The 11,807-nt window shown below is 37.1% G+C and overlaps 2 protein-coding genes across 2 annotated transcripts; one reads left to right on the plus strand and one right to left on the minus strand.

Annotated features, from left to right (window-relative positions):
• Positions 1 to 377: 377 nt before the first annotated feature.
• On the plus strand, positions 378 to 5,780 carry LOC122980002 (signaling threshold-regulating transmembrane adapter 1-like). The gene is made up of 6 exons (XM_044347669.1): positions 378 to 545; positions 4,011 to 4,127; positions 4,219 to 4,249; positions 4,369 to 4,427; positions 4,515 to 4,597; positions 5,157 to 5,780. The coding sequence occupies exons 1-6, from the start codon at positions 512 to 514 to the stop codon at positions 5,394 to 5,396; spliced, it is 564 nt and encodes a 187-aa protein (XP_044203604.1). The 5' UTR covers positions 378 to 511; the 3' UTR covers positions 5,397 to 5,780.
• Positions 5,781 to 8,795: 3,015 nt separating this feature from the next.
• rh50 (Rh50-like protein) lies at positions 8,796 to 10,930 on the minus strand. The gene has a single exon (XM_044349613.1). The coding sequence runs from the start codon at positions 10,529 to 10,531 to the stop codon at positions 9,086 to 9,088; it is 1,446 nt and encodes a 481-aa protein (XP_044205548.1). The 5' UTR covers positions 10,532 to 10,930; the 3' UTR covers positions 8,796 to 9,085.
• Positions 10,931 to 11,807: the final 877 nt, after the last annotated feature.

Here is an 11,807-nt window from a genome sequence, read left to right on the forward strand (position 1 = left end):
ACTGGTGTATAAAGAGTTTTGGCTAATGAGTTCATGCTTCATTTTTATTGACATATGAATGTACCTGTTTCCCATTTGCACAAAAGTGTTGATTTTGTTTTTCTTAGAAAAAAAATATGAAAAAATATGACAAATTAAGTAGATACTAATAACAGTCAAGTGTGACTATTACTCTTATAGATAACCACACAGATTTTATTGATAATTTAAGAAACAACTATTTGTTTTATCTTAATTAAAACTTTTTTCAGTGCCCATGTTCCTTAATATTGTCAGAAGAGGTTCAGTCTCATTTGTGTTATCTTAACATGATTCTCAGTCAAAAAGTTTGTGGTTTTCTGCAAAAGCACACATCCTGTGACATCTAACACTGCCTTGAAGGAACAGTTGCTCCTCCTGAATAGCTGCACACTAAACAAGACAACAGATGCTGTCGTCGTGTTTATCGCAGATATAGTAAAAGAGACAGAAACAGATAGAGAGAAGTGTCCTCGGTCAAACCTTCATTGTCATGGAAGGCTGTTGCAATAGGACATTGACAAATGGTAAGTCTTGAAATAAGAAAATGTCATGTAAATGGGAGCTGTAAATGATGATTTTTGATGTGATTTGAGATTGAAAAGGCATTTATGAGATTTTCTGCTCAAATGTCAGTGACAAAGATGTTCAGTATTCACAGTTAAGAACAACACCATCAGGTCAACACAGGCATTTAGCAGTAATCACATTTAATATTAAGTGCAAGAGGTGCAAGTGGAACAGCTTGGAACTCGTTCTCTACACCTGATTTACATGAAATAATACAGGGGAATCAATAATACCCTTTAGACTGAAGAAAAAAGTTGTTATTTGTTAGGTGGTGTGTGAAGGAGAAATACCGCAGGTCCTTCCTTCCTGCTGCTGGCAGACTTTGCAATCATCGCTGCTCCCAGTAGACCACACGCACCAAAACAAGACAAAAAAGACAAATTCACTCATGTACAATATCAGTGTATACTCAAGTGTGCAATATCAATATTTCCTATGTGCAATCAAGTGATTTCAACTGTTGAGTCTGTTTTGCTTTTTTACTTATGCTTCTTGCTATTGCGTCATCCCCTTTGCTGCTGTAACGCTGCAAATTTCCCCACTATGGGATTAATAAAGGATTATTTGATCTCTTATCTTACAGAATACAACATACAGTAGATATGTGGTCACTACAAGTAAGTTAGGGAACATTCTATGTTGAGATTGAGCAGAAGTCTGGATTCTTTCTGAAGAGACGAGTCTTATGTTCTACCAGGAGATCGGTCTATCACTGGGGTGTCAGATATGTAAATGGAAAAATTTGAGGACACAGTTTTAAAAGGTAAATACATAAATTCATTGCATAAAAGAGAATTTACAATAGCTTCTATCACTTTGTTCTTTGGTTACCAGTCAGTTGCCCATTTACTTTTTCAACTCTGACAACTCAGAGTCACAACAGGGCACTTGGCTCCTTTGTGATGACAAATCGGAAACCAACAGTAACCAAGTGAGTGGTGTAATTCTACAGTAAAGAAGGGTTCATGTCTAACTAATCCATTGTACAAGCTTTGAATAATTGAGTTTGAAATTTGCACACTTTGCACTTTTATTAATTCTTTTTTTTTTTATGGTCCAACTAAATCTAAATTAACTTCTCTGTAGAAGCTGTTGATGTTCTGTTAGGGGGGTCAAGAATCAAGCAACACTTGTAATATAAAGAACAACTTTATTATGAGACCAACGTGTTTGTTGCCCCCTTCAGGGTCAGTATACAACACACCACAAAGAAAAACATTTGAAGTGAAATGTTCTTTATACAAGTGTTGCAGGGGTCTTGACCCCTTCAGACTTCTTTCCTTCTCCATGCACCTTGGAAGTAGATGAAGTTGTGCTAGAAATCCCTACTCTAATTCAAACACATAGACATCTTGAAAATTACCCAGCACCATACACTAAACTGATGCTATAACGGTAACAATGTGATGTAATTAATAATATCCTTCAGAAACTCTCTGATGAAAATGCAACTAAATGAAAGGAGTCAGTGTAAACCACTTAAAGGCATGTTTGAGTATTACTTGGTGGGTTAATTAGGTTGATGATTTCTTTGCCCAGAGGTAACATGCACGCAGTGTTTCACACATCAACACAATATGAAAAATAATATTCATATTATGTTATTTATATTCATCACAGAGGCCCTGTGCATCAGATAATATTCAGTGATAACGCGCTCTGTTTGTATTTTAAGTGCGTTTCCTCTTTCTGAGCTGCTGTTTAAGCACTTCAACAAAACCAGACGTACTGATGGGTCCATTATTAAAACAAGCACTGGGTGGCCACACAACAAACACCACAATTCACCAAATTTCCTAGATTTTCAAACATAATTTGTCTGAAATTTGATGTAGTGGTGTGGCCAAAGAAATTGTGTATTGATTTGCACATTTGACTTAATTCAAGCATGATCCAGGTTCAGTGAAACGTTAGAGTAATCTTCCGCAGTAAATTGGATTGACGTGCATTTGCAAATGTTGTTTGAGGTAGGAAACACATTCAACATGTTTTGCTGAGCATGTACTTTTGCAACAAAATGTATGTGTACAGTGCAATCGCACAGTTTGCATTTCATGCTTGCAAGCATCTCAGTAAAACCGCATATTTTCTTGCTGATTACTGAGCAGATTTACCAAAGAAAGTGGAGATCAAATCTCTTGCTTAAGAGCACCACAGCTGTACGCTCATGATTTATTTTATGACCTGTGTTTTTTTACAGGTTTTTTCAGCAGAGATTTAAACTGTCCACTGACTACAAGTTTACATACCTGTCAGTCATGCAATTTGGAAACTTATTTCGCTACATAAATTCATCATTCATTCATCTAACCCAAACCCTAAAATGTCAAAGAGAAATGTTCAGTACTTAAGTGTTTATTTTGGCACTGATTATAACACTAATATTATACAGCTTATATTTATATACATACATAAGTGTGTTATCACACTTCTCATCTAAACTCTCGACAAGAAAGTGAATCGCATATTTCTCACCATGTTGAACTATCCTTTTAACAACCCCAGATCCCTCCATCCCTGTCTGACTTTCAGTGATGAATCAAGCAGCAGCTACCAATGCAGTAGACAAAACCAATCAAAGCAATTTGTGAACAATAAAAAACAGTGTCGGCTGACCTGTATCCCAGATTTGAAACACTGAAATCATTACTAAAGAAAAATTTTCCTACAGCTCTCTCCAGTTAAGTGCACAACTTACCTGCCCTGATCATGAGGTCAAGGATTGCATCAGTAAATCGCAGCAGTTGTAGAAAAATTGAATGACATTTTCCAGTGATGTATGTATTCCTGACAGCATACTGACGGTGACAGTGGACACAAATGAATCCCCTTCTTCCTACATTAATGTATTTTCCTGTTGTTTTGTCCTTGCTGTATAATGTCCTTAATGAATTATTATTATGGACTTTTAATTGCCTCTGCATGTATGAAATGTATATTTCAAACATTTAAGATGTGCAAAAGCCAGTGAGTGGGGTGTTCCTGCAGGAAGTTTGCACGTTGTCCCCATGTCTGTGATGGTTGCTGGGTACTTTGATTTTTTTCCCTACTATTCAATTTGCTTTGTGTGTGTGTTCAGGATGTTACCTGGTTCCCACTTATGTGAGTAGGAATACAATCATGCACAGGATAGATAATCGATGGATGGATAAGTTTGGGAGCCAATCGTGGTCTAGTACAAACCTACAGCACACATAGACTAAGAATGGTGACTACAGCGATGTAGGAAGAGTTAAACTTTACATATTCACAGATTCTTGATTTTTCAATGACTGAAGGAGTAGATGTAATTTTAAGAATTTCTAACCAGGTGATTATTAGACACAAATAATTATTTATGTTTTATATGTGTTAAAACATATCTGGTGGGGATATAATTATTCTCTCTCTCTTTCTTTCTTTCTTTCTTTCTTTCTTTTTAGGCTGGAGCTTTTCATGTATGTCATTTCAACTACAGATACTATTTGGGGTCATCAGTGCAATACTGGTCTTCTCACTGTCTTGGAATATTTTTTTCTGTGTCTCAAAATGTTGCTCAGGTAATCAAATTATTTTCTTTTACAAATTCAGTGAAAACAAGTTATTTTTCTATATCTGAGGGCAAACATGTTCTTCTGTGTACTGTAACAGGAAGGACATGTCGACCAAGGATCAGACAAAGGTATGTATATATTCACTGATTCTCTTAAATTTCCTCTTAAATAGCAGAATTTTAGTACTCCATGCATGCCAAACTGAAAACTAAAAAGTGTTTTCCCCTCTCTGTATGTCCAATTTAAGGAGCACACGGCAGATGGAAGAAAATCCTATTTATGGAAACCTAAGCTACATGCAAACAAGTAGGTGAACTGTATGTGTGTGTATCTCTCTCTCACTTTGCCTTTATACATTTGTGTCTGTTTACAGTTTGATGTTTATGTCCACAGGCTTTACAGAAGTTGAGCATCCACATTCGTCACTCACCTCGTCATCCATGACTTATGAGCAGAGAGTCAATTCTGACTCACAGGTAATGTTTTACACCCCTGTGCTAAGACAGAGGTCTTTACCGTAGGTTCACATCATGCTGTGCATCTGCTATTGATTCACATGCATCACTAACCTTCACAGAAAATGTTGCCATAAAGGATAAAGCAAAGTGGTAGTAAAATAAAAAAGAAACAGAAGCAGCAACATGAAAACAAAAAACAAGGATTGTAGGAAAGGCTGAGCTCAACAGTGTATGAGAAAACATAAATGTGTAATCAGAAAAATGAAACTATTGGTCTCTACGGTATTAAAAAATGAATGCATAAAGTTATTTATAATGATTTTTATCTTATTCCTTTCACTCTAACTGCCATCAGACTGAAAGAGTCTCATTAGGATGTGTTTATACAAACTTTTGGTTCGCCTTCATAAGGTCAGGACAGGACATGGTTGTGTTGGATTGTATCAGTGGTGGAAAGTAACTGTGAACATTTACTCAAGTACAGTACTTGAGTAAATGACAACTTTGCTGATATTGTCACCATAAACCTGCCCCTGTGTAAAGACATTACATTTTAATTTTTTGTTTCTCCTTCCAGTCCAAAACTCAGGACTGCTATGCCAACCTCACCCTGAAGCCTCCCCGGCTGCAGTCTGGCTGCAGCTCTCCACAGATCCAGTACTCAGATGTGGTTCATTTAGAGGAGCCAGATAAGGAAGATGAAGGCAATGCAGACACCGTCTCCACCATGTCTGATCTGTATGCTTCTGTGCAAAATCAGCGCACCAAAACCATCAACAATGCAGACAGCAGAGAGGATTACGCCAACCATCTCTGAGGACGGCACTGTTGCTGATGCTGAGCTGCCAAAAATTGCCTTTTTGCAACTTGACTGGCTGCCACAGGATGGCACTGTTTGTCATTATATCCAAAATAACCACCCTTTAGTGTAGTGATGTGCTGTAAGTCATACTTCTCATGCAAACTAACTGAGTGGTACACGTATTACTAAAGAATGTACATTTTTGTGAAGATTCAATGCATTATTTTGACATATCTTGCTTTTTGTTTAACTTAAATGAAAACAAACACAGCTAATATCTCTGTAAGAGCAAAGCATTTTATCAAAAATTCCCATTGTTTGTACTATACTAAACATGCATATGATATGAAAGATTATAACTTGTTTTAAGACATTAAAATACTCTGCTTTCAATAAAAATTTGTGTCTGACATAATTTTTTCACTAAAAAGTTCAAGTACCAAGTTAAACATTTTTAAAATGCAGAATTTAGGAATTTGCAAATATTGTTTTTTTTCATGTCAAAAGTTTAACTGCTGGACACAAGATGTTTTCTACTTCACTGTAAAGTTAATTCTCAGTGTTTGTTCACTGGAGGCGTCACGTTTCCACATCACATTTCTGTAAGTTGCATACTGGACCATGATTGGCTCCGAACTAGTTGTCACTAATCATGGTCGTACTGTATGTTCAGTTAAGACCACAGATAAGCTTTTCCCCTTCAGCAGATAAATGCGAAAACATGTCTCTAGAGTCAAACTCTGCACAATGACAGTCAAACATACAAGTGAGGTAACAATAAGCAAAGCACCTTTTTGAGTGGAGGGGGACTTTAAAATACATTTCAAGCATCCATAGATAAGTATCTGACCAGTCAAATTTAGCTGATTTCTAATTTCCCACTGATTAAGTCATTGGTGTTGTAATGGCCAGTATATCTCCCCAACATTAAATTAATGCCACTTAATGTCACTTATTAAACCTGTCAAATCAATGATTCACTTGATCAGATCAGACAAAAAGGCAACTCAGAATTAAACTGAATGTAAAAAACACATTCTGTTTTAAGTTAGTCTTTATCATATATTTATCATTTATAGTATATACAGTATATGTCCTATATACATAGAGCAAAATATGTTAAATGTCTGTTTTACACGTTCACTACACCTCACTCATTGCTTCAAGCCATAACATCTACTGTATTGTTATACAGACATTCAATTAGGCTTTTTTGAAGAAAGGTCATACTAGTCTGTACTTTGTATTTTCTATCGTGCAGCCTTATTTATGATGGCAGTAATAACAGTTAAGGAAGCAATAATCAGCATGAAAAATACTATGCTTTTATAATCATTAATGGCTAATTGCAGGACAGTTGTAAGTGTCCTTGAGCAGAACAAGGTAATACACCTGGGAAGACAAGGGCATTCTGTTGTCCACTTGTTTTTGTAATCATTATTTTTAATATTGTAAGTAGTATGGAAATTAATGCAAAATCTGATGCTGTCACCATCAGTGATTTGTAATCAATAATCCTCCTTGAATCTCTAGAGTTTGAAAAGCCAAGGAGTACTAATTGACCTCTGACAAAGAAGAATCATACAATTTTGATTAATGATGACACTTCCACTGCTGAAATTTGTGTATCATGTCAAAATGTCACAAAGCTGAAAAACACATTGATTACTGTACATACATGTCTTTTTAGTGATATGTATCACCATTACTTTTATTTTAAATATAGTTATTGAATGTTAAAAAGAAAAGGCTGGGCAATTCAGATAAACAGAGGCAAGAAACCAACACCGATAATCTGAATATGAACTGAAATCTTTGTGCAGCAGAGGTCATGATCGGCCATTGTACTTTCACTGATCATACAGTCCACTGTAGCTTTTTATTAGAGGTCAAATATCAAGTGGTCACAGTGGGGTCTTGTTCTTGATAAGGATGATGAAACTAAAGACGAAAAAATGTAATATATGTGCTATATGCACGTGAAAATGTGATGCTTGTGCTTATTTAGCACCTCAAATCATTCTTTGTCATTTGTAAACGTTTTCAGAGGAGGAACCTAAACTTATGTATCAGCACTCTGCAAGTTATAAACTTTGAAGGCTGCTTTCCAATTAACATGGAAACTTTCCTACTGTCCATGATTACATAAGACACTTATCCCTATTAGATAATAACAGACACTGCATTGATAGAGGAACCTTTGTAACTAATACCAATCACTCTCCTGGCTGACCAAACCAACACCTGTTATCTGTTATTTATCAGCATTGTACAGCACATAATAAGTATTTTATTGACTCAAACACATTCCTTATTTTAGAAAAATAGAAAGCTTGTATTAAGAATGTGAGACATAGACAAGAAATTTGTCAAACTAATTAATTGATTAAGTGTAGTAAATAACATAGATGAAAAATGATAATAATTTTGCTTGCAATATAAAATACCCTTAAAGTGTAAATCAATAAACTTTCTAATCATGGAATCGAGTGCAGAAGAGTTTGCTCTGCAATTAAACTGGGGTTTATTGGTAACTGAGATAACAATATTGCAAAGTTTGATGTTTTACATTCTTTGGCTAGCATGAGCAGGACATACTGTATTATTGGGGCTATTTATGGAATACAATAAAACTGTGTCTGTAGCACCAGGTATTGAAAACTATCAAATACTATAAAATACTCGGTCAGACTGTGAGTGTGGTTTACGTGTTAATTGATCAGATGTTGCCTTATTTATAAAAAAAATCTCAATTTATGTATTTGACATGTTTAACATTGGCCGCCATCAGGTAAGGTCCACAACCCCACATAAAAATAGAGTAAAACGTCTGATGATGAGCAAAGTGATGTTTATGTGTAAAATCGGTTGAGTAGCCTGCACAATAAAACACAGTGTGCCTTTAAAGGCTACTTATTTGAATTTACACATGAGTCTACAGACTGTAATTTCAGATTTTACAATTGAAAGTATTGAAAAATAAAATGTCATTTCATTAAAAATGTGGTGTTTGATGTTTTGATTGTGAGTTTGCAGGTTATTTGGAGTCACTCCTGCCCAGTAATTAATTATACACAGGAACACACAGGAGATGAGGCAAATGGAGAATATACATAGTTGCACACTAAATACCTTCTCAAAGCACATGATGACCATTTCACTGAGGATTACTCTCATGCAATAAGCACTGAGTAATCATTAATTATAAATGTATGATAAAATGGAAAAATGAAATGAAGGTAATGATGCTATTAAATCAACCAGTGAGAGCATGAGCTGAATATGTTACCTGGAAAATGTGCTACAACACATTATCAGCAGCAGTAAAATAGATACATCAGGATCTTCATAAAATCAGTTTATTTCAAATGGAATTCATAAAATACAATATAATACATCATGTGTCATATTTTACACTTTTAATTCTCTTTTGCCATTTTACATACAAAACAACAACTGTAAAATTCATATAAATAGTATTAACAGCTTATATTAATTTTTAAGAACCCTTCATCTTAGATTCCAAATATATTTTATCCCTTCAACAGGTATAGTAATCAATCTCACCTCTGCTGGACACCAAGGTGAAAAATATCTACATTTTGAAATAGTTGTGATGACAATAATTCTCAGGTGATGACATACATTTACATCAACATTGATTGTCAGTGAAATGCTTAAAATGCCTGCCTTGGTGTGGCGGCTCAGACCTTGCTGTTCATAGAGGTGATTTGTCCTTTTTCATCACAGCTTATGGGGTTCTTGAGCACTTCTACACTGTCAAAGTCAGAGGGCATGTCGAAGAAAAGTTCATCATCAAAGCAGTCCTCGTCATATGGGGATGCCATGAAGGGCAGCTTCATGACCAAACCAGTGAGAACCCCACCAACAGCAGACACTCCGATGGTGCAGAAGATAGCTGCCAGCTGGTAGAGAGCTTGCTCCTGCGCGGTACGACCCAAGCCCGGCTTCAACCCGGGAATCAGCTGCTGCAGCTCCAGGAGCTTTGGATCTCCCTCAGGTGGAGCACGATGGGCAAAGATCTGGTACATGCTGGGCCCATAGGTTTCCTCGGTGGCTAGGAGGATAGCACAGATTCCTGCTGTTGATGATATGAGGCCAGTGAGTCCATGGAGATTGTGAATGCCACACTGGTCTTGGATCCTCAAGCGTCGTGCTAAAAAGGGGGTCAGGTACCTATAGCCAAAGAAACAGGCAGTACAGCCCATGATGCCCAGACCGTATGCAGCTGCAGGGGAAATCATCATGTCCACTGAAGCCCCGACAGTCACACCACCCGCCAAAGTCACATTCTGAATATCAGCCATTGTGAGCTTGCCTCTCTTATTGAACACTGCTGAGAGGGCAAAAGCAGTGATAGTGGATGAGCTCAGACCTATAAAAGTGTGGAGGATTGCTCTGTGTTGATCGTCACCCTTAAACGTAAGAGCAGAGTTGAATGAAGGCCAGAACACCCATAGGAACAGGGTTCCCAACACACACAGGATGTCAGAATTATAACTAGTGATCTCTTTCGCATGTCCCTGATTCAGGCTCGGCCGGTACAGAACAAATGTCACCCCTAAACCAAAGTAGCAGGCAAACAGGTGAATAAGAATGGTACCACCTGCATCATTTATCTTAATGTATTTCAACACAGCCCACTCTGTCACAGAAAAGACAGGGATCTCCAGCAAAGCCATCACTAGGAGCTGCACAGGACTGGTCTTCCCAATCACGGCTCCAAAGGAGATGAGCACCACGGCACAGGCGAACTCTGCATTCAGCAGGTTGATCACTCCCAGGTGAATTTTACCATCATAGTAAAACTGGAAGTAACCTTGGACTAGGATCGCCCACTGGATCGCAAATGTAGCTGTGAGAAAGTTGAAGACCATCCCGCTGAAGCCGTAGAATCGGAAGAAGGCCAGCAGGCAGCCGAAGCCAACGAAGATCATCACCTGAACGTCGGCAAAGTAGGGGTAGTCGCGATACAGTGAGTTCTCCATCGGGTTGGTCTCATTGTTTTGCAGTTTAGCGTTGGCGTTGTCATCATAAGTGACAAACATAGAATAAAGAACTAGAATGACGACCTGCAGCACTAACACTAGCACTGGCAGACGCACCTTCAAACTTGTAGACGGATTCATGATGATAAACAACTCACAGTCGAGTGAATGGCTCCCCCTGCACACAAACACCCCTTTTATACCTCTGTTTTATCAGATAAGAACCGGTGATAGTATTGGGTAAAGAGCACACCCCCACACAGGCATATAGTTATCTAACAGTGCATCACCTTGAGTGAGGACTGCACTTTAGTCAAAATGACTTTCTCTCCTGTCTCTCATTACAGTCCTGTCTACAGTTAAATCTTTAAAAATCATAAAGATACTGTACAGCAATGGCGTGAGTTAATATTTACATTTAACTTGACTTTTCTCATGTTAGATGTTTGGTATATAAAACTTAAATTGCAACAGCTATGAGAGCTATTATTGCTGGTTGTTGTATTGCTCAATTCTAGGCATTCATCTTTTTAGTCAAGCTTTTTATTAACAGAGTTTTTGCTTGTTTTCTGTATGTAAAGTGTCCTTTGGTTACGTGAAAGGCACTTAAAATTTAAATTAACAATAATAATAATAATAAATTTTAAAGATTCTTGATTTTTTATTGTTCTGATATGTTCCCAATGACAGTCTGATGACAGAAACATAGACAATACTTTTACCAATACAAGGGCTAAATGTGATGTTTTCAAACTTTTTTTTGCCTGTCCACCAGTCATTCTAGTGTGGAAAGTGTGTGATTGATTAATTGACTGAGAATTTCAAAACTTTCAACTTTGTCTAGACCTGTCCTGTTTTGTTTGTTCTATACATTTGTGTCACATCTTATCTTTTACGTGTTTTGAGAGACCCTTGTCTGTCAAATTGGCCTCATTATAATTACATATGAGCAATCAGGGAATTGCTTATATATAGATGCCATTTTACGGATTTTAACAAGATCATGGGACTTCTTTTGTGGTAAACCATATTAAACACAAATTATTATTCAAAGTAGAGTATTTTATATACACCTTAAAGGACCAGTGTGTATGATTTAGTGGCATCTAGTGGTGAGGTTGCAGATTGCAACCAAATGAATACTACTCCTCCATGGATGTATTATAAGAACTGCATACTGGACTGAAAATGGCGCTATTCAGTCCAATAAGAATTGCTCGGTTGGTGCATACGTCAAAAAATGTTTCTAGTTTCTGAGTTCGCTTCTGCGTTGTTCAGCCCACTGAATATGCGTAGTAGTGTTTCTCCAGCTGGCCCATAGACTTTACATTGTGATAATGTCATTGATTTTTAAATTGCTTTCTTGGCTCACAGAAAGGCCCCCTCTAGAGCCAGTGTTTGGTTTGTCTGTTCTGGG

Source organism: Thunnus albacares, chromosome 4 (genome assembly GCF_914725855.1).
Source record: "Thunnus albacares chromosome 4, fThuAlb1.1, whole genome shotgun sequence".
NCBI lineage: Eukaryota > Metazoa > Chordata > Actinopteri > Scombriformes > Scombridae > Thunnus > Thunnus albacares.